General features: G+C 33.8%; 1 protein-coding gene and 1 long non-coding RNA gene across 5 annotated transcripts in view; one reads left to right on the forward strand and one right to left on the reverse strand.

The window, feature by feature from the left end:
* LONP2 (lon peptidase 2, peroxisomal) overlaps positions 1-26,450 on the reverse strand; it is a 94,197-nt gene that overhangs the window by 32,318 nt on the left and 35,429 nt on the right. For all 3 annotated transcript variants that reach the window (XM_025447079.3, XM_025447081.3, XM_025447080.3), the window contains exons 9-11: positions 9,149-9,299; positions 7,076-7,202; positions 3,274-3,407 (exon numbers count right to left, since the gene is read on the reverse strand). In XM_025447079.3, coding sequence (XP_025302864.1) covers positions 3,274-3,407; positions 7,076-7,202; positions 9,149-9,299 — 412 coding nt within the window. The remainder of the gene's footprint in view (positions 1-3,273; positions 3,408-7,075; positions 7,203-9,148; positions 9,300-26,450) is intronic.
* Positions 1-26,450, forward strand: part of LOC112659893 (uncharacterized) — a 56,059-nt gene that overhangs the window by 17,350 nt on the left and 12,259 nt on the right. For both annotated transcript variants that reach the window (XR_003136566.3, XR_003136565.3), the window contains one exon: positions 23,295-23,509. This is a non-coding gene — a long non-coding RNA (uncharacterized LOC112659893). The remainder of the gene's footprint in view (positions 1-23,294; positions 23,510-26,450) is intronic.

Consider the following 26,450-nt stretch of genomic DNA (forward strand, 5'->3'; position numbering starts at 1 on the left):
ATCTTACATACCTCATGAACAATCATTAAATCCGTGTTAATTCTTTTTTTTCTAGCTAACTTTTTCATCTTTTCTATGAAATAAGAAACAGCTTGAGATTAAGTTTAATGTAGCTTCTCTAATAAATATTGTATTTTTTAAAAATAGAGAATGCTTCTTATTCTGAAAAACTATAAGGACTGATTATAATGTAAGTCCTTTCTTAAGATAATTTTTGAGGGGAATATCTTACTAGATGTTAACTGGACAGATATGATACATTATGTACTTGAAAAAAATGGACATTTGCCCGATTCTTTGCAGAGAAACATCCAAGGATGCAAAATTGAATAAATCAGACATTTTTATCTATAGCTGAAAGGCAGGGAAAAAGGAGACTAAAACTTTGGCCACATATATATATTTTTTAAATCTCCCAACGCAACTAATATCCCAGAAAGGAAAAGTGCAATTCAGAATACACTAGTAACATGCAGAAAACATAGGCAGCACTGCTTTTATGAAGTAATTCCCGTATTTTATGGGTAAGTGACCAAAACCGTAAATATTCCTCCTCTAACGTGGATCAACTATAAATCTCAACAGGCTTTTAAACTCCATTATTATTTGTTCTGTTTAACTGCCAGTTCAGACCCCACAAATACAAAGACAACTGTTCACAGACCAGCGTTTCTGGGCCTACTCCAGAGACAGCGTTCGATACACTGGAGGGTTCTGCCTGTTTTGAAGCTTGTGGCCTGAAATTACTTTTCTTCCTGGCAGTAATTCCAAGTCCAGCAATATTTTTAACATTAAAAATAACTCCCTCACTACATTCCTTGAAATTTCTACAATAACTGTTCTATTTTATACTCTAATTTTAAATAATTCATTTTGTAATGAGAAACTTTGTTATGAAGCTAGCTCTATTTGAACTTTGCATAAAACCTGTCACAGACCCTTTTGTAGGAATTTTCCTTTTGGATTAGCTGAGTTGATAAACATCAATTTCAAGATACCTTATAATTATCTTACCAAAATCTGGAGGAGACTCATTCACAGTAAACTCAAGGGCATCTTAACAATATTAGAACTAGCTTAGACTCCACAGGCCTCTAATGACAATCACAACCAAAATCACCATCAAGAAACAAGTATTTATCCTAATATTTTTGTATTTATCCTAATTATTTATTCATCTGTATGACCTAGGTAATATCATAACCACTCAAATCTGCTTAATCATGTTATTATTTAGAGTTTGTTCTGTGAATCATGGATTAAGAAAAAATAACCAGGGGCATCTGTCTGGCTCGGTCAGAAGAGCATGTGACTCTTGATCTTGGGGTCCTGAGTTCCAGCCCCACGTTGGGTGCAGAAATTACTTAAATAAATAAGAACTTAAAACCAACAAACAAGTAAATAAATAAATGTTGCCATGAAAAACTGCATGTTCCCACATAGCTCGTAAGCTGTTTGAATGAGTGCTCGAATATTTCAGAGTTATCTTTTAATAGCTAATATGATCACAGACATTATTAGAAATATGCTAATGGATATACGTATAAACATTAAGTACTGCATAATTATGGAAGTCTCCTTTGGCATCAATCCCTCTAAATGTATTTGTATAAATTTCCAAATATATCATCTCAATCCTAAACGCAGTTTTCAAAGTAAGCGAACTAGATAACCTCATTTTATTGTCTGCCTTGGACAAAAAGACGTAAGCTCAGGTGCTTCAGCCCACAGCACAAAGGGAGTGTTCTAAGAATAAAAAGGGGGAAACTAAAAAAAAAGGGGGGGGAATTCAGGAGGACCTAGGCCTTATATTTTAGAAAGAGAAGAAGAAAAATACCTCAGTTCTTCACCGTCACTCAACTTTGCCAGTGATTCCATTCTTGATAGACTCACTTACCTATGGCACTTTTTAAAAATTCAGATTTTGAAAATGATAGTCTGAACATGTGTTTATCTTTAAACTTCCTCTCCAAATCCTACTAAAATGACAATTAAGAAATTAAAAAAGCATAAACCCTTATGAAACAGAAAGTGAGTGGGGAGTAAGTAACAAACATTTAGGCTATGGAAAGGAGAAATCTTAATATCTTAAGGGTAGTTATTCATAAAATCCTATAAAGACTCAGGAATTGGAGGTATCCCTGAAAATATCAATGAGGAAGGATACTAAACAGAAAAATGTTAAAGTCTGTGGAAGAAACAATTAGAGCTTAAGATCCGTAACCCTACTCCATATAGCAAGAACACTCCCCCTCTCCAGTTGCACAGAAGATGGGAAGTTTATTCTTCGGAGAAAATGAACCAGGAAGGTTCTTGGCACAGTGGGAGCAGGGGTGAAGCATCATACTGGATATAAGAGATTATATGAAAGTCCATTCTTTTGTTGATAAAGTATAAAGTGCACTGTGCTTAGCAAGAGAAGGAAAAACAGGGAAGATGTTTATATTTATTCCACGAAGCAGATCACAAATTATGGTCCGTTCACCACATTCATCAACCTCTATTCTAGAAAGAGCTTATGGAAATGACAGAAAGTCTAATAAATCTCTTTACTATAGAAAATTTCAATTCCCTACTAAAGTCATGTTTGTTAAAGCAAGTTTTGGCAAGCTATGTAGCAGCACAGTATGATGAATGGAAACCCCGTATGAGTCTGGGACAGAGAGACCCACAACATTCTAACTGGGTACCAACAGAAATGTTCACATTTGATTGTCTAGTCCTAAAATTCTCCTTCTTTCCCTATCATCACCACCTCCATGATTATTTCTTTAAAAAGAATAATCTAAATTACATTTTAATTGTATATCTACCAAAGAAAATGTGTGAGAAAAACAAATTATGACATAAAGCTCTTCCAGAGTACAAAGATCTACCCCTGCAGTATTTAGACAGCTTGGATTTTTTAACTGGTCCAATAACTTTCTATGCTATAAATATTGAAAGATTTTACAACAGTCTGGGTCAGAAGGAAAAAAGAACACCAGAACCCATACATAAAGCATGCCATCATAAATCTGGAGAAATTTATAATATCATTAAAGCATTAATATTGTGTGTTATTCTAGCTGAAACTCTGTACTATTTGTAAAAGAAATCCTCTTGATAAAATACATCAATGTCGAGTTATTATTTACTCACTGGATGTATTTACTGGTGGAGTCATATGCGCCACTGCTCCTAGGGCTACCCAACACTATCCCTCCATATTTAACTTTTTTTGCCATTGACTCCTACCACCAAGCCTGAGAGCTCCAGATCAAGGTCACAGACCTTCTCCCTCAGCCACATCATAACGGTCCAACTTGGCTTCTTTATGTTGTCCTTCTGCCACCTTCACAGCAACAGCTCGGCAAATGGCCCCAAACTTCCTGTCCAGAGAGCGAACCCCTGCCTCTCTGGTATACCTGTCATCAAAGGAAAGTATTTTATTTTTGGCTAAATACCACCTGTAAAAATAGACAGAAATAATATGATTAACATTTACACTAATGAAACAGTACACATTTAAAAGTTCATTATATTTTCTTAAGTAGTAACTTCCTTGCATTTAAAAAATTCCTCCTTAAAGGTACTGTTATTTTTTAAAATATTCAGATATATTTTCAGCTATAACCTTCCCCTTTATAGGGACTTTTATCTTCAACTATTATCCTATACTTAAAAATGAATCCTTGGTTCTTCAATTTATACTGCCAAAGTAAATTTGGCAGCATGTAAAACATCATTTACTCCTTGATGATACATGTAAGAGCTTTCTTATGCAAAATTTGTCAATTTAAGAAAATTCTAGATGAATTTATTACACTTGAAATATAGCTGAAAGAAACAGAAAAATAAAACTTTTTTCCCAACTAAAGCACAAATTAATCTTAGACAGAAATTTAGTTTTCACTAGGAACTGTGCTTGTCACCTCTATTCAGTATATTTTCTTTGAGACTTCTAAAGAAGGGAAATATGCTGATACAAGCATAGTGAATCTGTGGAGATTCTAAATGTGGTTAAGCAGAGCTTTCTTAAAAAAACTTAAGTTAGACTCAAATTCTATAAGCCTCTTCACAAACCATTATATAACACAACCATATTTGGTCACCCAGCTTTGGATAGATTTGAATGGGTAGCATCAGGTAGAGAATATAGATGTACCTGAAAAACTGGATTTGATTAGACAGACACATATTCTAGACTTTAGGGAATCAGATTTCAAAAGTTCTGAGAAAAGTCAAAAACTCTTGGCAAAACACTCTAAAGTAAAACTCATTTCAATCCAAAGGATAGGAGGCAATCAGCATAAAGTCCATTATTACACAACTGCATATAATTTCAGTAAGGAAGAAAACAGAGAGGCATGTTAAAAATAAACAAACTAACATGTAAAAACAAAAGCAAAAACCCAGTGTAGCTTCCTAGACAACTCGCTGATGAGCTCAGATTAAAGGGTCTGGACAAAAGATGAAAGAACAGAGATTGAGGAAGTTTACAGGGGAATGACATGAATGTGCAGAAATGGTACCAGGAAGTTCGGGAGAAACTTCCAGAAATAATAACATCCACAACAACATAAATGAAATACTGTTTGTTTGTTTAAAGAGGTCAATAATGAGTCAGGAGCTAATGTAGATACCAACATTAACAGCTGACTGAAAGAAACTAGACACAACAACCCTTTTTTAGTATTTTAAAATCAAAAAGGGAAGAATCACCAGTATTCAATAAAAAGTGGCTGATGTTTCCTACATGAGCATGAAGATACTATATATGCCAATTTCCAGAGGACCTAAAACTAATGATAATCCAGATGAAAATGAAGTCCATTTGCTGCAATGGTAGCTGGAACCAATAAAATATATGTAATTGCAAACTTCTACATTTGGGTTTAATAAAATTCAACACTGCCCTATAAGTACAGAATGAGACCAAACTCAGCAGAAATTTGTATGAAAAACAACTGAAGATGTTCGGTATCTGTAGGCACAACAGGCAAGAGAATAACCTAAAAAAGCTAAGAGTCATGAGATACAGTCATAAAAAAACATAATCAAAATAGGAAAGCTGGTGGTCTTACACCATCAATTCCTCAGGCCACTTGTGAAATACTGAGTTCCACTCTGGGTGTTTCATTTTAAAAGGGACACTGGTTTCACAGGCAGCACTCAGAGATGACTAATTAGAAAGGTGAAAGTCTTGAGAGTGGGTAACGAGGAATGGTAAAGAGAACAGAAATGTTTAGCTTGAAAAAGAGAACATTTATAGGAAGTGGATCTGACTTTTTTTTTTAATGCCAGAAGGGCTATACAAGGGAGGGATTTACCTTTAGATTCCAGATGCTCCTATAGGGCAGAACTAGAAAAATTACAGGGAGGTGAAAATAAAGATTATTTTGTAACAATTTATTTACTTACCTATTTGTAGACCGCAGTGAGCCCTCTAGCACTGGAGGAACTCAACAGGCTAGTTATGGGGACACACACACACACACACACAACTAGATGAGATCTAAGAACACCCTCCCCCCGAACATTAGGAATCCAGGACTATGACACACAAAAAGATGAAAAACACATCAAAAGATGAAAAACTATAATCTAATCTCAGTAAATTACTAAATAGCCAACACTGCTTGGAGTAGCAAATACCTGTACTGTTTTTAAAAATATTGAAACTGTTCACAGACATTTCCTAATGTCCATAAGCTTTTAATATTTGATGTTTTGAGCTAACATATATATTAAAAAGAAATAGTTCCTCAAGCAACAACTGGGAAATACATATAATGATTACTTTTCAAAGTCAGTATTATTTCAATCCAGATATTTTTTTTCCTCTCACTCATATTTTACAGATGGGGAAGCTATCAAAAAGGTTAAGTGATTTGTTGAAAGTTACCCAAAGGCATTGGGGTGTTATCTGGAATAATATTATTGTTGGAAGACTTCGGCATATAAATCACCTAATTTATTTCTCCTGGCATTATCCAGGCAATGAATCACAAGTTAAGAAAAGGAACTCCCAGGTCAGATCTAGTCTTACTGTTTTATGTATAAATTTAAATAGACTTCCAAATAGACTTCCATAAGAAGGCTGGCTTAGATCAAAAAGCAGTCTGACTGGCCAAACTCTAAGTCAAAGATCAAAATGGTGAGATACTTTGCTTCTCCTGAAAAACAGCAGTTACTGTGAGAGGGCCGCATGAGGAGCATTTGGCAGCCTGACACAATTCGCCAGATGATGCAATGGATCTGTAACGCTGAGCCAGGAAAACTGTAAGAGGCTGTTGCAGATATAAATTCTCAACAGGGTATATTTTCCATTCAAACATGCAATCTATAAATCAGACGAAGCAATACTCTACTCAGATAATTTACATCCTGCTTGCTACAGGCTTAAGGACTTGGTAGCTAACTCAGGAAAGCACCCTCTATTGTTCCAGTGTTAATTCCGAAGATGAAAATTGTTAAGGATATTTAAAATCTCTCAAAGAGAAGAAAATCTGAGTAACTTAAGACAGGTGTTTGAAAGTAGCAATGCACTTCTTAAGAGAATTTAACTTTTAAGATCCTGGGGCATATAGGGTGTCTCAATATTTTCCTTGTTTTTGGTTCTCAATTTATCAAATGAATCCTGTGCACTGCTCTTGTGAAAAAGCTAAAATTCTGGCTCAGCTAAAGTCCTCAGCTATGAAGACACTCTAAGCTCTTTCTGTCTGAATTTCTGTATAATATTGAGCCCTGTGTAGATCAAGTTATGGAGGGACACCTGGGTGGCTCAGTGGCTGAGCATCTGCCTTCAGTTCAGGGTGTGATCCTGGAGTCCTGGGATGGAGTCCCACATCAGGCTCCCTGCATGGAGCCTGCTTCTCCCTTCTCCCTATGTCTCTGCCTCTCTCTCTGTGTCTCTCATGAATAAATAAATAAATAAAATCTTTAAAAAAAATTTAAAAAAAGATCAAGTTATGGAAATGCTTGCTGGGATTCTGGTGGAGAGAAAGGAATGGTTGCTGTGAGTTGCCAGTAAAATTGTCCCTTTTTTCTTTTTATACTCAAACAATGAGAGGCCTCAGGACGGTTGACTAACCTGGTGATGATGTCAAGAGTAGTAACCTGTGGGATCTGAATCTGCTGAGGAGTCAGTCCATGCTGTTCCAGTTGCTTTGGGATCAAGTGCCTGTGGGCAATCTCAATTTTCTCCTCTTGTGTATACCCTAGGGAAAAAAGTGATCTTATTTTGTAATTATTCACACAGCTTCCATAGTGCCACTTTAAAAAAAAAAAATGAATCAAATGCAGATTCAATGGATCTTGGACTTAGAATGAATTTATTAAGTTTTACTTCAACGAAGATTATAATCAGAATAAAAAATTTAATCTCCAATTAAATTGTTAAAATTTCCAATTTGTCCGCAAACAAAAAAAGCATTTACTAAGCACAGCTTTGAAAGTCTCTTGATTAAATAATATCTCTCTTAAAGAAGAGGAAAACTCTTAATCAAATGTCTAAGATAATTCTCTCCTTAACTCAAATGTGAGTTTTTATTATTTAATAGGCAAATAATACATCTCTTCTCTTTAGCATGATTTGATACCTAACCGCAACAACTTAAAACAACAAGTAAGTAGAATCCCAGGGCAAGAGCTGCAAGGGAGCTATTTGCAGAACTCTGGCTATAAATTTAAGTAACAAAACAGAAACTAAGATGTCCTCCTAGAAGTTTTTTCCCCTCTACATGTTGGAATTATACATATAATTTATATAGTTAAAAGACTTTATGTTATTTATTTAAAAACCTCATGAGTATAGATTTACTTTGTCTTTAAATCCCATAGGACAAAATTTTCCCTAAACAAAAGGCCCCCTTTCCATTCAACAAGCACAAATAAAAAAGGTGAACTGATAAGACAGCTTGTAAGTAGAGTAAGGAAATAAAAATGCCAAAAAAGTAGAAGACAGGATAACCAAACCTACAGGAAGAGACTGGCATCATATGTCCACCCATGTAGCGGCTGTCCTGTGTCAGTGTTTTATAGATTCTCTGCCTTAATTGGGAATTTCCAGGCAATTAGATCTCTTATTTATTTTAGTCTTTTTTTTTAATATTTTATTTATTTGAGAGAGAGAGAGAAAGAGAGAGAGAGAGAGTGCACAAGTAGGGAGGAGGGGCAGAGAGAGAAGCAGACTCCCACTGAGCAGGGAGCCCAATGCAGAACTTGATCCCAGGACCCTGAGATTGTGAGCTGAGCTGAAGGCAGACACTTAACTGACTCAGCCACCCCAGTGCCCCTATTTTAGTCTTATAAATATGCACAAAGCAATTTTTTACTCTATCATATTTTTAAAATAAGTATTAAAAACTAAAAGGCTTACAGATAACTAAGAAATGCAATAATCATTCACTTGATAGTAGAAATTTATTTCAGGTTAATATGAAATACCTATTTAGTTCATATTTAGAATCAAAAAATATATTGATTCTTCCTATTTTCATTATAACAAATACCCACTTACATTTCATCTCTTCTAGGGAAAAATAATTTTAAGTAATTAAAAGAAGGAAAATAATCATAAACAGGTTTATTTAGTGTTAGTAACTAAAGGACTTTATTTTACACACTCCAGTGAAGGAGAAAACATGATTAAAAAAAAATAGGGAAAAAAAATAGGGAACTACTTGACAGAAATAACTAAAAAGAAGACATAGTAAAAAGTTTAAAATCTTATAGACAAGAGGGTAAATTGACCATGTAAAGATCTATTTTTGGTTTGAAGATACTCATTTTGAAAAAAAATATATTTTTATATATTTGTTTAAAAATGGTTTCAAAGAAGAATGTCTTATTTTCTAAGACACTGGAAAACATTTTTTTTAATGCTAAGAATGTCTTAATGCTAAATTAAGTCTGAAATTGTTATGCAAACTTTATTCTTGGTATCTTACAGAACACATACATAATCCTGTATGTCATGGCTAAAACAAAGTTTTGTTGTTCCAGACTTTGAATTTACATAAAAGCTGGTTTTTAACAGACTTAGAACTTTGAAGATTATATACTGGCAAATCAATTTTTTATTCAAACTCCACTGCAGAACTTAAGAGTTTTGCTTAGAAAGGCAAAATATATCAAATAATGATTTTATTTATGAATCAGGTACCTGGGACCTGAATGATCTCCATTCTGTCCAACAAGGCAGGTGGAATAGTCGCAGTGGTGTTGGCAGTAGCTATAAAAAGAACTTGGGAAAGGTCAAAGGCCACATTTAGATAATGGTCTGTGAAGTTATGGTTTTGTTCGGGATCCAACACCTGTGAGAGAACATAAAAATTTAAATAAATTCAGCAATTCCAATAGAAAGCTAAAACACAAACACATATGATGTATTAGCATGGTTGATATTTCTGTTCAATACAGTTAGTTTGAGAAACACGAGGATAACACTAAAACCCAAGCACCATTCTTTACATTCCCTGCATTCTAAATACTTAAAAAAAAGAAAAAAAGTTCAATGTCAAAATTTTTGAAAAAATATGAAAGTACAAAGAAGCAAAAATTACTCCTTTAAGCTCTGTTCTTAAGTCTATTTACTAATGACTGATTTGGTGGTCATAAATAAGTTACCAATCCTACAGAACCAGTTTCTCTCTTGGTAACACATCCTCTCTTAACTGCTTTGGGAACATAAAGTAGATGTATAGAGTATTTTCAAATTCTTAGGTAAGACAAAATAATTAGTACACTTCTCAAACATTATCAGTAAATCTGGTTATAAAGTCTTTAACTGAAAAGAGATTCCAAACAAAAAGTAAACAAGTAAAAATTACTAGGCTACTATATTCTGATACAGCACAAGGAAAAATTCACTTTTAAAAGACATTAAAAACAAAACTTTTTTTTTTTTTTTTTAAGATTTTACTTATTTATTCATGAGAGACACAGAGAGAGAGAGGCAGAGACATAGGCAGAAGCAGAAGCAGGCTCCCTGCAGGGAGCCTGATGAGGAACTTGATCCCAGGACCTTGGGATCAAGACCTGAGCCAAAGGCAGATGCTCAACCACTGAGCCACCAAGGTGCTCCTCCAATTTTTGTTTTTAATGAGCAAAATATCAGTATCTCTTAAAATATTTTAATTGGGAAATTATTTAATTTATCAATTAAATTCTTAAAATGCTGAACTAGATATGAGAAAATATATATTCTTTAGGTTACTACTCAAATGCTCCAAGTCACAGGCACTCATTGTGGAGAGGTCTACACAGGACTTGGTGTCTTCTACATGTTCTTAATATTTAACATATTATATTATCACCTTTAATTATAGTAGATTAGTATAAATATTAAACAAAGTTGACATACATATTCAAAAAGGAAGTAAATGGACTAAAATATTTACCAATGATCATTTTTACTACAGCGGAAGTTTTTCCTTGCTTCTGATTCCCTTTCTAAGCTTTAATTATTGCTAAATATATCGATAAGTTAGTCTTAAATTAAAGCCTTTTACAGAGAATCTTGAATTTGGTAAACATTCATTATTGGAAACTCAGTGCTTATCTAGAACACAATTTTCAGAAAGTTCTACTATTCATATTTTCACAAGACTTAATAATGTTTAACCTTATAAAATAAGGTACTTTTGAGACATCAAAGACCATACTAATAATGCCCAGTACAGAACTGGTTAAGAGTAATCTTACTGTGTACCAATTATCTGAAACTTTTAATGTATGGAAAATAGGACAATCTTAGTTAAATCTATTAAATAAAAATCTATTCTTTAATGGCTCTAATTAAATCCAATATATAGGGCAGCCCGGGTGGCTCAGCAGTTTAGCGCCGCCTTCAGCCCAGGGTGTGATCCTGGAGACTTGGGATCTAGTCCCACATTGGGCTCCCTGCATGGAGCTTGCTTCTCCCTCTGCCTGTGTCTCTGCTTCTCTCTCTCTGTGTGTGTCTCTCATGAATAAATAAATAAAATCTTTAAAAAATAATAAATAAATCCAATATATACATGTTGGATAAGTTTTAGAAATGGCTGTGAGACCTGTCCAAGTAATTTTTTTCTCTTAAAATGAAAAGACAATGGAGTTTAAAGAAAGTAGGGAAATTAATAAATGAATGTTTCTCAAGTATGAACGAGGTCTTTTAAGAAATGCATTACAGGACATCTGGGTTATAAGAAGAGAAAGCCAGTGATGCCCAATTTGTTTGCCTCTGTTATCTAGGAAAACACAAAAGAACATCAGACATTTATCAAACACTTCTTGGACTTCTGGTTAAGATCAAGTACACAAATACTGATCAGTAGCCAGATAAATAGAATTTCTAGTAATCACCATTCAAATGACACCTTAAAGTAAACTGGTGAGTCCATGGAGAGATAAAAATCACAGTAAGAACTTTTTTTTAAAGGATTTTATTTATTTGAGAGAGAGAGAGTATGAGAGAGCATAAGAGGGTGGAGGGGCAGAAGGAGAGGGAGAAGAAGACTCTCCACAAAGCAGGAAGCCCTATGCCCTGAGATCATGACCTGAGCTAAAGGCAGACACTTAACTGCTTAACCCACTGAACCATCCAGATGCCCCACAGTAAGAACTTCATAGCTATCAAATCTCTGCTTTTTCTCCTGAACTTTAGAGCCAGGGCTTCGATGGACTAACTCAGCTACAAACAGAAGTTGTTTTCAAGATCAGTTAGAGCTATTTTTTTCTCTCTTCTCAATCAAATGTTTTTCTAAATCTATGCTAGGACTGTAATTCCTACCTACACAGTCCGACTGGAAATGGAAATAGCCATGATATAACACTTTATTCTTAGGATCATGAAATCAGAGGTGAAATAAACTATGGAGAGGCATGTATGCTGAGAATTGTTTTTCAATAACAATTTCTGGCAAGAGAACTACAGATGTTTGTAGGCAATCCAGGAGTACACTCTACTCATTAGAGATGACTAGGTAACTATCATCTTTAAGTATGACAATATGGTTATATTTTTTTAAAGTCTGTATTTTTTAGAGACAGATACTAAATATTTATGAAAAGATATGTCTAAAATTTGATTTAAAATAAACAGAAGCCGGGTAGTGGAGAATGGATAGGAATAGATGAAACAAAATTGGCCAAGAGATGATAATTGTTAAGCATGAATGATGAGTTTATATGGTTCACTGTACTATTTTTTCTTTACCTTTGTTATGTTTGAAATTTTCCACAACAAAAAGTAAAAAATAAACGAAGTAAAATAAAATAATTAAAACCAACTCTGGAAGTCACACACAATACTATAGAAATCAAGTAACTGATAAGGACAAACTTGGAAAAAAATGTCTAGAACATTTTAGTAAAAGGCATTAAAGCCACATAAGGGATAGATATATAAAAAATAAAGATACCTAATTCATAGCTAATTGATATAACTACAGAAAAATCTCAACAAATGTAAAATACAGTATAATTAGAGAAATAATCAAGAAAATATTCTGGAAGATCCAACATTATAGATTGAAAAACCGTATTAGATTATTCTTATGCAATAATAAATGATAGACTATTATTGAAACATAATTTTCAAGCAAAATTATGAGTAATTTAAAATATTTTAAAACCTTAAAACAGAATATATGTGACACACATAAGACACAAAGGAAAACAAATGAACACCCATGAACCCACTACCCAATTATGATGAATTAATACCCATTTTATTTTGTGTTTAGGCTAGTGGTCACAACAGGGAAACATCAAAATGACCTACCAAAGTGCAAGCAGATACTATTACACTCTCTCTCTCTCTCTCTCTTATATATATATATATATATATATATATATATATATATTCATCTTTATCCATAAAACAGAAAGAAATCCAGTTAAATCCAGAAAGAAATTCATTTTTAAAATATTTCATGTATAAAATGGAAGAAACACCCTCAACTTGGAGCATGCAACACATTAGGAGATATCCTAGGAGAAGAGTGGTGCCCTCACTTACCTGCTTGCACTGGAATTACAGTATACTGTAGTCCATGTCAGCCTGATTGTTTTTTATTGATCAGAAATGAATGAATAAGTTTTAAAGGATTCTTGCGAAATATTATTAAATAGAGGTAAAGATGTAAACAAGAAAATGATAGAGACATTTTTATTTCTTGAATAAGCTTTGAGAGCCACATTATGATATAAAAACAATAATATAACTAGAATACATTTTTTTCATTAAAAACATACTTATCTTTTAAAATTCAATGTTATATAAGTATATAATACTAGTACAATGGTACATATATGTTATGTGTATATTATATATATACTCTGTTATAGATTCAACTCTATTCCCTTAATGTGACTGTATTTAGAAATAGGGTCTGAGACAGATGGGATTAAATGAGGTCATATGGGTGGGGCCCTAATCCATTATGACTGGTATCCTTTATAAGCAAAGACAGAGAGAGACAAACTAGGGATGCATGGGCACAGAGAAAAGACCATGTGAGGACACAGTGAGAAGGCAGCAGGCTGCAAGCCAGAGAGAGATCTCAGGAGAAATCAAACCTGCCAACACCTTGATCTTAGACTTCCAGACTCCAGAGCTGTGAAAAGATGAATTTCTGGCGTAATTTATTTTATTTTATTTATTTTATTTATTTTATTTATATTTTATTTTTTTTATTTTATTATTTTATTTTATTTTATTTTATTTATTTTATTTTATTTTATTTTAAAGTCATCCAGTCTATGGCAGTTTATTATCACAAACATTTGTTTGTTAAAGTATAGATTTGTATATAAACAGATTTTCAAAAAATTTTACTTATACAATATGTGAGCAAAACAAATGGAGATAAAAAAAAAAAAAAAAAAAAAACAAATGGAGATGAGTGGTGTAGACAACAAAGACATGTTAACAAATATAAAAGGCCTCAAAACATAACCTACAAACAAATCCTTGAAAAAAGTAACCTGAAGATGTATTCCATCTAAACAATAGATTAATCATAATAAAAAGACCAGAAACAATGAAATCATTTAAGCATAGAATTAAAACTAAAAATATGAAGAAACACTTCTATTAGAATGGCAGTGTAAGGAATTAATGAATTAATCATTGAGTACAAGAGATTCTCCATAAGATTAATAGTTGACTTTGCCTTAGAAACCACAAGAGATGGAAAGCAGTAAAGGAAATACTGAAAATGCTAAAGGGAAAAAAAAAAACAAAACCTGTCAACCAAGGATTTTATATCCAACAAAACAATCCTTCAAAAATGAAGGAGAAATAAGGTATTCCCAGATAAAAAACACTGAGAGAATTTATAACTAGCCAACTAGACAAGAAATACTAACGGCTAAAGTGAAAGGACACTAAGCTGTATCTACACAAAGAAACAAAGAACACCTGTTAAAATAACTGCATTGGTAAATACAAAAGCCAATATAAATGTATTTTTTGTTTGTAATCTGATCTTCTCTTATCTGATTCAAATGACTTCATAAAACAATAATTACAATTGGTTCTCATTATTCATGGCTTCTGAATTTGCCAATTTGCCTAATACCTAGAATTTATTTACAACTCAAAAATTAATACTTGTGGTGCTTCTGTAGTTACCTGCAGACACAAGAAAACACACAGCCCAAGGTGGGTATTCCCAGCTGAAGTCAAACAAGAATGATGCCGTCTTCTTGTTACAGTTGTCACATTCTAAACACGTATCCTTTTTGCATTCTATTTAATAGTGCCATGTTTTCTGCATTTCTGTGCTTTTCGTTAGTGATTTTGCTGTTTAAAAGACCCCCTAAAAGTAGTACTTAAGTGTTTTCTGTGCAAGTTCATAAGACAGCAAGGCTGTGTTAGGTAAGCTTCATTTAGGCATGAGTAATAGTGTTAGCAGTCATGAGTTGTATGTTAATGAATGAACAATATATATTAAATAACCAACTGTAACAGAAACACAAATAAAACAAGGTTATATATTGATCAACTGACAAACTGGCTGGCAAACCTATTTCTCCTTGGAGCAATAATTCAGTATTCACTAATTCAGTGTTTGCTGCAATTTTACAGAACACAGCTATGGCAATAACGACAATCAACTGTATATTACTGTGTTGATAGATTTACAGTGTATAGAGATATACTTTTTATGACAATAGCTGCACAAAGAAAGAGGGAAGGGGGACTTATTGAAGCTAAATTTTTTTGAAGCTAAATTTTTATGTTATTTATGATGTTTAATTTTGTGTGTCAACTTGGAGAGTGTTTTCAGATGAGATTAAAATTTAAATCGGTGAACTCTGGTAGACTGCCCTCCACCTAGTGGAGGGGCTTCCTCTAATCAGTTGAAGGTCTGAATAGAACAAAGAGACTGGCATCCTTGAGCAAGAGAAATTAAATTCTCCAGAAAACTGCCTTTGAACTTCATTTGCCCATCAGTTCCCCTGGGTCTTCAGCCTGCCAGTCCATACTGCAGATTTTGGAATTCCCAGACTCCACAACTGTATAAGCTTATTCCTTATAATAAATCTCTTCAGGTGGATGTAGACAATCCATATCTGAGTCTTATCTCTATATATCTAATAATAGGTACAACTAGGAAAAGATCAACAAGGACATAGAAGATTTGAACTATACTATAAATCAATCAGACATAACAAACATCTAGAGAACAATCCATCCAGCAACAGCAGCAGTACACACATTCTTTTCAAGTGCACATGGAATAGTCTCCAGGACAGACCATAAGCAAGGCCATTAAATAAACACCTAAATTTCAAAGAACTGAAATCACACAAAGTATAATCTCTGATCACAATGGGATGAAATCAGAAATGAATAAGAAAAAAAAATTGGAAATTCACAAATATATGAAACTAAATCCTAAATAACCAAAGGTCAAAAAGAAATCACAGGGGAGTTGAAAATATTTTGAGATGAATAAAGACAAAAATGTAATTTACTAAAATTTGAGATGCAGCTAAATCAGTGCTTATAATATTCGTAGCTATAAAAGCATGTATTAAAAAAATTCAAATCGATAATCTAACTTTCTACCTTAAGAAAGCAGAAAAATAGCAAATTGAACTAAGGCAAGAAGAAAGAAGGATATACTAAAATTAGAGAGTACATAAACAAAAACAGTAAAGACAAAAACAGTAAATCAATACATCAAAACTTGATTCTTTGAGTAGTTCAATAAAATTGACATTTAGCCATATTGACAAAGGAAAGCAGGGAGAACACCCAAATTACTAAAATCTGGAGGGACTCAGGCCACACTACTATCAACCTTACAGAAATAAAAAATATGTGAGTATACTGTGAATAGCTATATGCTAATAAATTCAGTAACCTAAATGAAATGGAAGGATTCCCAGGAAGATACAAACCACTGTTTATATCAAGAAGTAATAGAAAATCTGAACAGATCTTGCCATTTCTATTCAATGTCATACTGGAGGCTCTAGCCAAGGCAAGTAGGAAAAAAAAGTGTATTCAAACTGGAAAGAAATAAATGTAGCTCTATGTGTATATTACATGATCTTGCATGGGATTACATGTGAAAGCCTAATGAATCCACTGGAAAAACTAATAAACAAGTTCTGAAAGGTTACAGGATATAAGACCAATATTCAAAAATCAACTGTATTTCTTACATAAACCACAAACAATGCAAAACAGAAATGAAAAAAACAATTCAATTTCTAATATTAAAAAAATAAAACATTTAAGAATAATCTTAAAAGAACTGTAAGACTTATATATTCAAAAACTACTTTAAGAAACAAAACAAAAGAAACAAAACAGAGCATAGGAGAAGGGAGGGAAAAATATGAAAAATATGACAAAATCAGAGGGAAACAAACCATTAAGAGTTGCTAGAGGGAAGGGGGTAGGGGGATGGAGTACTTGGGTGACGGATTAAGGAGAGCATGTGATGTAATGATCACTGGGTGTATGTATATACAACTGATGAATGGTTGAACTCTGCGTCTAAAATTAATAATACACTATATGTTAATTAACTGAATTTAAACAAAAAAAATTTTTTTAGAAACCCACAAAACATTGTTGAAATACATTAAAGAAGACCTAAATAAACAGAAAGACTCCTATGTTCATGGATTGGAAGAATTACTATTATTAATATGGTAATATTCCCTAAAATGATCTATAGATTCAATCCAATCCCTATCAAAATCCTAGTTGCCTTTTTTTGTAGAAAGTGACAAGCTAATACTAAAATTCATGTGGAAATATGGACCCAGGCCCCAGAATGGCTAAACAATCTTGAAAAAGGACAAATCTGGAGGATTCACACTTCCTGATTTCAAAACCTTCTATAAAATTAATCGGGCAGCCCTGGTGGCTCAGCAGTTTAGCGCCACCTTCAGCCCAGGGTATAACCCTGGAGACCCGGGATGGAGTCCCGCGTCAGGCTCCCTGCATGGAGCCTGCTTCTCCCTCTGCCTGTGTCTCTGTCTCTCTCTCTTTGTGTTTCTCATGAATAAATAAATAAATCTTTAAAAAAATTAAATAAAATTAAAGTAATCAAGATTGTGTGGTATTGGCATAAGGAAGGGACTATAAATCAATGGAGACTAGAACTGGGAGTCCAGAAATAAACTCTTGCATTTACAGTCAATTGAATTTTCTTTCCTTTTTTTTTAAAAAAATATTTTATTTATTTATTCATGAGAGACACAGAGAGAGAGAGGCAGAGACACAAGCAGAGGAAGAAGCAGGTTCCACGCAGGGGGCCCAAAGTGGGACTCGATCCCGAGACTCCAGGATGTCGTCCTGAGCCAAAGGCAGACACTCAACCGCTGAGCCACCCAGGTGTCCCTCAATTGAATTTTCAACAAGAGTGCCAATACCATTCCACAGAAAAAGAAAAATCTTCAATAAGTGGTCCTTGGAACAACTGGATATCCACGTGCAAAAGAAGTTGTATCCCTACGCCTTATACCACATACAAACATTAGGTCAAAATGAACCATTAACCTAAATATAAGAACTAAACTGTAAAACTCTTAAAGGAAAATGTAAGAATAAATTCTCATGACCTTGATGGCTTCTTAGATATAACACCAAAATTACAAATGACAAAAGAAAAATACAAATAAATTAGACTTAAAAATAAAAAATTTTTGTGCTTTAAACAATACCATCAAAGAAGTGAAAAGAAGACCCAGAAAACTGGTGAAATTATTTGCAAATCATGTACCTGAGAAGGAACTTGCATCAAGAATATGTAAAGAAGTTAATGAGAAAAAGACAACCCAGTTAAAAATGGGTTTGAATAGATATTTCTATAAAGAAAATACACAAATGGCCAATAAACACATGAAAAGATACTCAATGATATTAGTAATTAGGGAAATAATCAAAACTACAATAAACTATGGCTTCACACCTACTAAAACAAATGGGTGGCTAAAATAAAAACAAGAGGCAGTAACAAGTGTTGATGTGGATGTAGAGACATTAGAACTCTCTTATATTGTTAGTGAAATACTAAAATGGTGCAGCCACTTTGGGAAATAGTTTTTAAGTCTCTCAAAATGTTACATACAGGATTTCCATATGATCTAGCAACCCCACTCCTGGAGAAATGAAAACCCAAGAGAACTGAAAACCTATGTCTACACACAAACTTGTACATGAATGATTATAACAGCATTATATATAACAACCAAAACTGGTAACAACTCAAATGTCCACCAACTGCAGAATATGTACTACACTAATGTAAGATGTTAATAAAAGGGAAAACTGGGGGAGGGAGGGTAAGAAATTAGTGGCTTCTCTGTGCTTGTGGGACGGGGGCGATGGAAAGTGGCCAATAATGGCTATATGGGCAAGAATATATTTAAAAACCACAGAATTGTATACTTAAGGAGTGAATCTTATGCTGTGTGAATTATGTCTCAATAAATCTATTATCAAAAAAAAACAAACGTGGCAAATACATTTACAAAAAAGAATACAAAAACAATGAGATACTACTGCATACCTACTATATTAGATAAAATCCAAAACACTGCATACACCAAATGTTGGTAAGGAAGTGGAGCAACAGAAACTGTCATTCATTGCTGGTGGGAATGCAAGTGGTACAGCCGCTATGGAAGACAGTTTGATAGTTTCTTACAAAATTAAACATGCTCTTACCTTGTGGTCCAGCAACCGGACTCCCCCGTATTTACCCAAGTGAGCTGAAAACTTATGTCCACACAAAAGCCTGCACATAAATGTTTACAGTAGCTTTATTCATAACTGAAAAAACCTAGAAGTAACTAGGCTGTCCTTCAATAGACAAATGTATAAACAAACTATGGTACATCTATACAATGGAATATTATTCAGTGATAAGAAGAAATGAACTACCAAGCCAAAAAAAAAAAAAAAGGAAAAATCTTAAATGCATTTTACTAACTGAAAAGACTACGGACTGCATAATTCCAACCATATGTCATTCTGGAAAAGGGAAAACTGGAGACAGTAAGAAGAGCAGTGATTGCTAGAGGTTTAGGGAGGGGGAGGAAAGAATAGGTGGAACATAAGGGATTTTTAGGGCAATGAAACTATTTTATGTGATCCTGTAATGGTAGATACAGGTCTTTATACATTTATCAAAACCCATAGAATGTACAACACAAAGTGAACCCTGATGTAAGCTATGAACTCCAGTTTAAACAATATATTAATATATTAATATTGGTTCATTAACTGTGACAGATGTGTCACAAATGCAACACGTTAATAAAAGGGATAACTGGGGGAGGGTGGGTAAGAGGTTATATGGGACTCTCAGTACTTTCTACTTAATTGTGCTGTAAACTTTTAAGTTTTAACTGCTTAAAAATATGTGGGGGGGGGAGTGAGAAGGATTAATTTAAAAAAGGAAACAGTATAAATGCTGAAATAGGTTTTGATAGAATGTTAAAAAAATGAAATCAGTGGTTGAGCTTCTGCCTGCAGCTCAGGGTGTGATCCTGGGTCTTGGGATTGAATCCTGCACGGGGCTCCCTGCAGGAAGCCTGCTTCTCCCTCTGCCTATGTCTCTGCCTCTCTCTGTGTGTCTCTCAGGAATAAATAAATAAAATCTAAAAAAACAAAAAAGACTATTGTGTATTACTTCATTTTTATTTAATAAAGGGAGGGACAATATATCTTATTTCATATATGATGTTGATAATTAGAGAAGTTGAGATGTGTGATTTTTAACTTAAAATTATCACAAGTATTATAAAAAATAGGATATACACCTTCTGAACTAACAAACTGTCCATATAGTTAATGACATGATTCAAAAGAATAACTAGGACTCTTTAAAAAGGAGGGAGAAAACAGCTAAACAATAAGATGACAAACTGCCCAAGAGGAGTAAGACAGTAATTCAAAAAAGCCTACTGGGTATTAAAGGCCACAGGTGGTATCAAGAAGTAATCTAAAAGTTGATTATATGAAAAAAATAAAAGTTGGTTATATGAAATACTAATAAAACACCTACCATTTCACCAAGTCATCCACTCCTAGGTATTTATCAAAGAAAAGTAGAAGTCAATATAAGACTTGTACATGAGTATTCACAGTAGCTTTATTTGTAATAGCCAAACACTTGAAAAATCCAAATGTCGATCAAAATGTTAACAGATACATCAATTGTTTTTCTCTTGCTATTTTCAAAGTTTTCTCTTTTGTCTTTTAGGATTCTTACTATTTTATCTATCTATGGATTTCTCTGAGCTTATCCTACATGGAAATTCACTGAGCTCCACAAATGTGTAGATTTATGTTTTTTATCAAATTTGATAAGTTTTCATCCATTATTCCCTCAAAAATTTTTTCTGCTCCCATCTCCCTGTCCTGTTGAATTATGCATAGATTGTTGTGCTTATCTATATCCCATATTTCCTTGTTCATTTTAGTCATTTTGTTTTCCTATTCTTTAGACTGCATAATCTCTATCAATTGCTCTTCAAATTCACAGATTGTTGTGACAATTTTAATCTACTTTTGATGCCCTGTAATGAATAAGTGGAACTTCAATGTTTATTACTTTGATTATACTTATGGTTTATGATTTACACACACATCAAAATTAATAAAAATGTACATTTTAAATATATTCACTTTCTAAATGTAATTATACCTCACTACTGTAAAAAAGTAAATAAATAAAATATATTTAAATCATAATTTTTAAATAGGGTTTGCTGCTTTGGTTTAATCAGTGGCAACCAGTTTAACATCTCCCTCTGAACATCTATTTCTTCTTGTGACTTAAATTGCCCAAAGTTGATCATATATTTTATAAAACATTCAGTTTTTCATTTATTTCTGGCAAAAGAGAATCATCAATATAAAAGAGGGTTCTCTATATTTTGTAAATATTGCCTATTCTTCATATAAAAATAAGAATATATAATCTATTAAATATTTATAAGCATTTCCTAAAATGAACAAGGTATTTTGAAAATTGCTTGCTATTGAAAACCTCAGATATAAAGACTAAACCCAACTCATCATTATTTCTTAGTTAGTTAAATTACTATTTCTCAGCTTAACAATTTACTGTCGATACTTCTCAAGTGTTTTTTTTTTTTTTTTCTTTCCTTTTCTTATTTTACTATTGAATTCAGTGGTGGGTCTTTGCGGAGACATACAGCCAAGATTTGGGCCACAGGTTTGTCTAGTGGTCCCCTTATAGAGCATCCCTAAGGATGGTAGAAGAGGAAAAGAAAATCTTGCAGATTATCTAGTAACAAATACATAACAATAATTGCCCCAATGTACTCCAAAATTAATTTTCATGTAAATTTAACCACACAACTTGATCACTACCAAACTCTAATAATGGGAGTGGCTAAACAGGGTAGAAATGAGAAACAGCAATTTTTGTTGAGAATATAGCTAAGGGAGAGAGAGTAATGGACATTCAGGTGGCAGATTGTGCCTGTATGTGTGCTGGGGGAAAGTGGGTAGGTAACAGGGTAAAGAAGACAAAAATTGGGAACAGGGTATATAAAGAAAAGTGGTAACAAAGACATGAAGACATTTTTGTGTAACCTGCAAGTTACACCCTGCGCACTGGTACAGGGTTTGCCAGCACTGAGAAGTAATGATTAGCAGGTCCTTGTTTCCCTAATGTAGCTTAGTTTGATCACTCAATTACAGGATCCCTCTTAATCAGAGATAGCAGAGAAGAAATGAAAGGGGAAAAATGTGTCTTCACAAACACCTCTTTCATAACATCAGTATTAAGACATTTTTTACTCTGCTGGATCTTAGAATTTATATTGTAAATAAAGCACGTGATGAGATAAAAAAAATTAAGGTAGCATCCAGAACTACAAATTTTTCATTAATAAAAGGATGGAGCTGGATGAGATGATTCCCAAATCTCTCTCCTTTGACTTTCTTTGACAATAATTGTAGAGCTTAGATTAGAATATCCCATGTCTGTTATACTCAAGTAGTAAATATACATAACCCCATCTAATTACTAAAAGGCTCGAATTCTAATTAAAAAAGAACTTCAGTTAAAAAAAAGTTTACTATGTCTACATTAGTGACTTCTCTACTTTGGGGATATCATACATTATTCAGAACTGTAAATACTGCTTATATAGAAAATTGGTAAAGTAGCCACGTATTTTGTTAGCCCATTCACACAAAAGTGTATTTCAGAAGTGCACTTACATTTTATAACAAAGTCTGAATCTTCCATCAATTATAAATATGACTGTATGTACCTGATAAGAATTCTATAATTTTGTTGAGTCTAGTAATTACATAAAAAGACTTTCCTTGTATCTCACATTTTAATACTACTCAACAGACTTATCCAACTTCTACTGTCTACCAATATTTTTTTTAATCCATTAGTTGAATATGTTTTTATATTCTTCCAATAAATTTTCCTAAAAGGCTGTCTAAATTTTGGGTAAATATTCCTTTGTTGACAATAGTAACTGGAAATAGGCATCTCCTTCATAAATAAATATGAAGATGAGGAGAATCTATAGGCAGTACAAGTATAATTCTTTAGCTTGCTTGGAGTAGCCACTCTGTATCTACATTATGTTAATTTAATATATATTGTTTTAATCTAAATTAACTATAAAATAATCTTGTATAACTATATTTTATAAATCATATCTAGAAGTAATTTCATTAAAAGCAGGCTTTCTATATGGAAGGATTAAAAAAAACATACTTTTGGATATTCTAGACTCTTAGTAATTTTCTACTTTAAGTACAAGGTGCTGAGTAATTTGTTCCTTTTTTCATTTAGGTAGGCCTAAAGGCAATGGAAACAGCAAGTGGCTTTCAAAATGGACACAGAAGAAATGTCAGTGGATATTAACATAACATCATAGAGTATTTTACAGTTTCCAGAGCACTTTTACTGTATCACATTTAATTATTTCAACAACCCATAGGTTTAAGAGTTTTTGTTTTTTTTTTTTAACCCAGCACAGGAGCAGGTGGGGAGGAGAAGGAAGTCAGGTACCAAAATACTCATTTCTTCTATATATGTGCTTTGCTTCACTGTATAGAACCCTAGACTATAGGAACTGATGCTATTCATAGTTAAACTATAGTGATAAGTATGTTGCCCCAGGTAGCATTTACTTTGAGGTATCATTTGAGGCTTTAATACTTTTATTTGCAATATTAATAAATCAACTGCCAAAAAGTGAATTCCAACTTCTACATCAGACAAGAAAATATCATTATGCCAGATGCTTGTTATCAAAGATTGACTCAATTCAACAAATCTTACTGAAACAGGACAAAGCACTACGTGAAGACCTAAAATATACTGTATGACAGACAGGGGGCTTAATCATCGACTATTGCTTGTGAAGCTCTCTGGTGGATTTGTTTCAGGACTCCCACTCAGCATGTTGAGAAACTGAAGTATCAAGGATTCTCAAATTCTTTTCAACAGAGTAACTGTAACTGTCTAATGAGAGAATCTGTCAGATTATCTGAAAAATGCCCCAATGTTGATTAAACTGAAAGTCTAATGTTATCATCTAAGAAACCACTAAACTCTTCAATAATGTTCACTATTTTACTGTACTGATGAGTAAAGCAGTTCTGAGTCAGAATTTTCTGTCTTACCACAATAATAGGGAAAACCAAATGAAACTCTGTATCTCCAAGTTCTGTAGCTTTTAAGTATGGCAACAGTACTTTTTACTGTCCCAACAGGACCCACTTCTGAGACTAAAAGAGAGTGCAATTGATAATTAGGCATAAAATGGGATTGTACTAGGCAAATCAGAATGTATAGTTACCCTGCTTCTTACAAGACACATGTTCCAAGGTCATCCTGTTCTAAGAAGATTACAAAAGCAGAAAAGGAACAGGAAGCCAAAGGGAAATCAAAGCAAGGAAATAAGAAAAAACAAAACAAAACAAAAGAAACTTTCACAAATCAAGTTTCCCCTCAATTTTACAAATCAGTTTGAATAAAATATTTTATTTAAACCATGGTAAGGGTTGGGGAGCAGGGGGTAGAGGTAGTAAAATAAGGACTGGTCAAAGTAAGTTTATGAAGTAGTCAGGTCCCAAATCCCTTCCCCCAACCCAGCAAAATACCAGAGCTTATTTTCCTCCAGTGACCCTGTGTACAACTAAAGAGAGTATGTACTCTCCTGAAAGTAACAGTTCAGATAAACGCATACATCTGGAATGCTGAATGCAGTGACAGTCACCGTCCTTACCCTTCTCCCCCTTGCTTGGTTCCCTGGAAGTTGGCAACCCAGCCTCCACTCTAAAGGCAAGGGACTTATGGAGTCCTCTGAGAAATCTGCCCAACCTCAAAAGACCTGAAATTACTGATCTAAAGAGGTTCCTCCACCAAACAGCCCAGCTGATCCTGTTGTGAAACTCAGATGTGCACAGCTTCCAACCAGCATTTCTGTTCTTCACTATTAAACACGAATGAGGGATGCCTGGGTGGCTCAGTGGTTGAGCATCTGCCTTTGGCTCAGGGTATAATCCTGGATTCCTAGGATCGAGTCCCACATCGGGCTCCTTGCACGGAGCCTGCTTCTCCCTCTGCCTGTGTCTCTGCCTCTCTATCTCTCATGAATATATAAAATAAAATCTTTAAAAAATAAATAAATAAACACGAATGAACAAGCAAAAAAAATGATATCTAATGGAGGACTCTAAAACAGAAAAATATATAATAGATAAAAGCAGCATAAAGGAAAGGTAAAAAAATCTATCAGTATCTTTCACAAAGAGGACATATTACATCTATGTAATGAGCAAGACACTATAAAAAAGAATCAACAGGGAATTTAAGAAAAAGTTCTTTGAAACAAAAAATTATAGAAGGATCAACAGATAAAGCTAAGGAAGTCTTCATTAAAAGTATAGCAAAAAAAAAAAAAAAAGAAAGAAGAGTAACAGAAAAGGTAAGAAAATTAAAGATCCCACATGCAATTAATAGGAGTTCCCCCAAAATGAAGAAAAAGTCATCATCAAAAGAAGTCAAGAAAATTTTAAAGAAATAAAGGATAGGATTTTCCAATTCAAAGAATCTTGAAAGCATCAGCAAAAATGAAAAGAGACCCATCCCAAGGCAGATTACTGTAAAATTTTAGAACACTGGGATAAAAGAGTACATCCTGAAAGTTTTCAGAGTAAAACAAGTTACAACAGACAGTCCTGAAGGCTTCAGTCTAATCAACAGCAACATAGGAAAATGGAAAACAATGGAGCAATGTCTTCAAAATATTGCAGGAAAAAGATGTTCAACTAGAATGCAAACCACCAATCAAGCATGAGGGAAACGTAAAGACACTTTCAGATACGCATTTCTAAAAACATTTCCCACCCGTGCAAGCTTTCTCAGGAAGCTATTAGAAGATTAACACCAAGAAAGTGAGAGAATAAAGCCAAGAATGAGGAAGACATGGAATACAGAAAACAGGAAATCCAACATGGTGGGAGATGAAGGGAGATCCTAGTAAGGCAGCTGGGTACCAGATGCGGAAAAGTAGCTCAGGCTGGAGGCATGAAAGAGATAAAACTGACCAATGCTTAAGGTGTCTCCAAGTCTTTTTTTTTTTTTTTTTTTTAAAGATTTTGTTTATTTGACAGAGAGAAAGTGAAAGTGAAAGTGAAAGAGAGAAAGAGAGAGAGCGAGAGGACAGGTGATGTCCCCCAAATGTCTACCACATACTCCGGAGCAGAGGAGAGGGGCAGGAGAGAGAGAGAATCTCAAGCCAACTCTGCATTGAGCACAGAGCCTGATGTGGGGCTCAATCTCACCACCCTGAGATCATGACCTGAGTTGGATGCTTAATCAACTGTGCCACTCAGGCCCCCCACAGTGTCTACAAGTCTTCAAAGTTCAAGACTTAGACAACTACTGGAAGTAAGCAAAATAAACAAGACGATTATTAGCTCCACAAAGTTTTTTTTT

Source organism: Canis lupus, chromosome 2, assembly GCF_003254725.2.
Source record: "Canis lupus dingo isolate Sandy chromosome 2, ASM325472v2, whole genome shotgun sequence".
NCBI classification, from domain to species: Eukaryota; Metazoa; Chordata; class Mammalia; order Carnivora; family Canidae; genus Canis; species Canis lupus.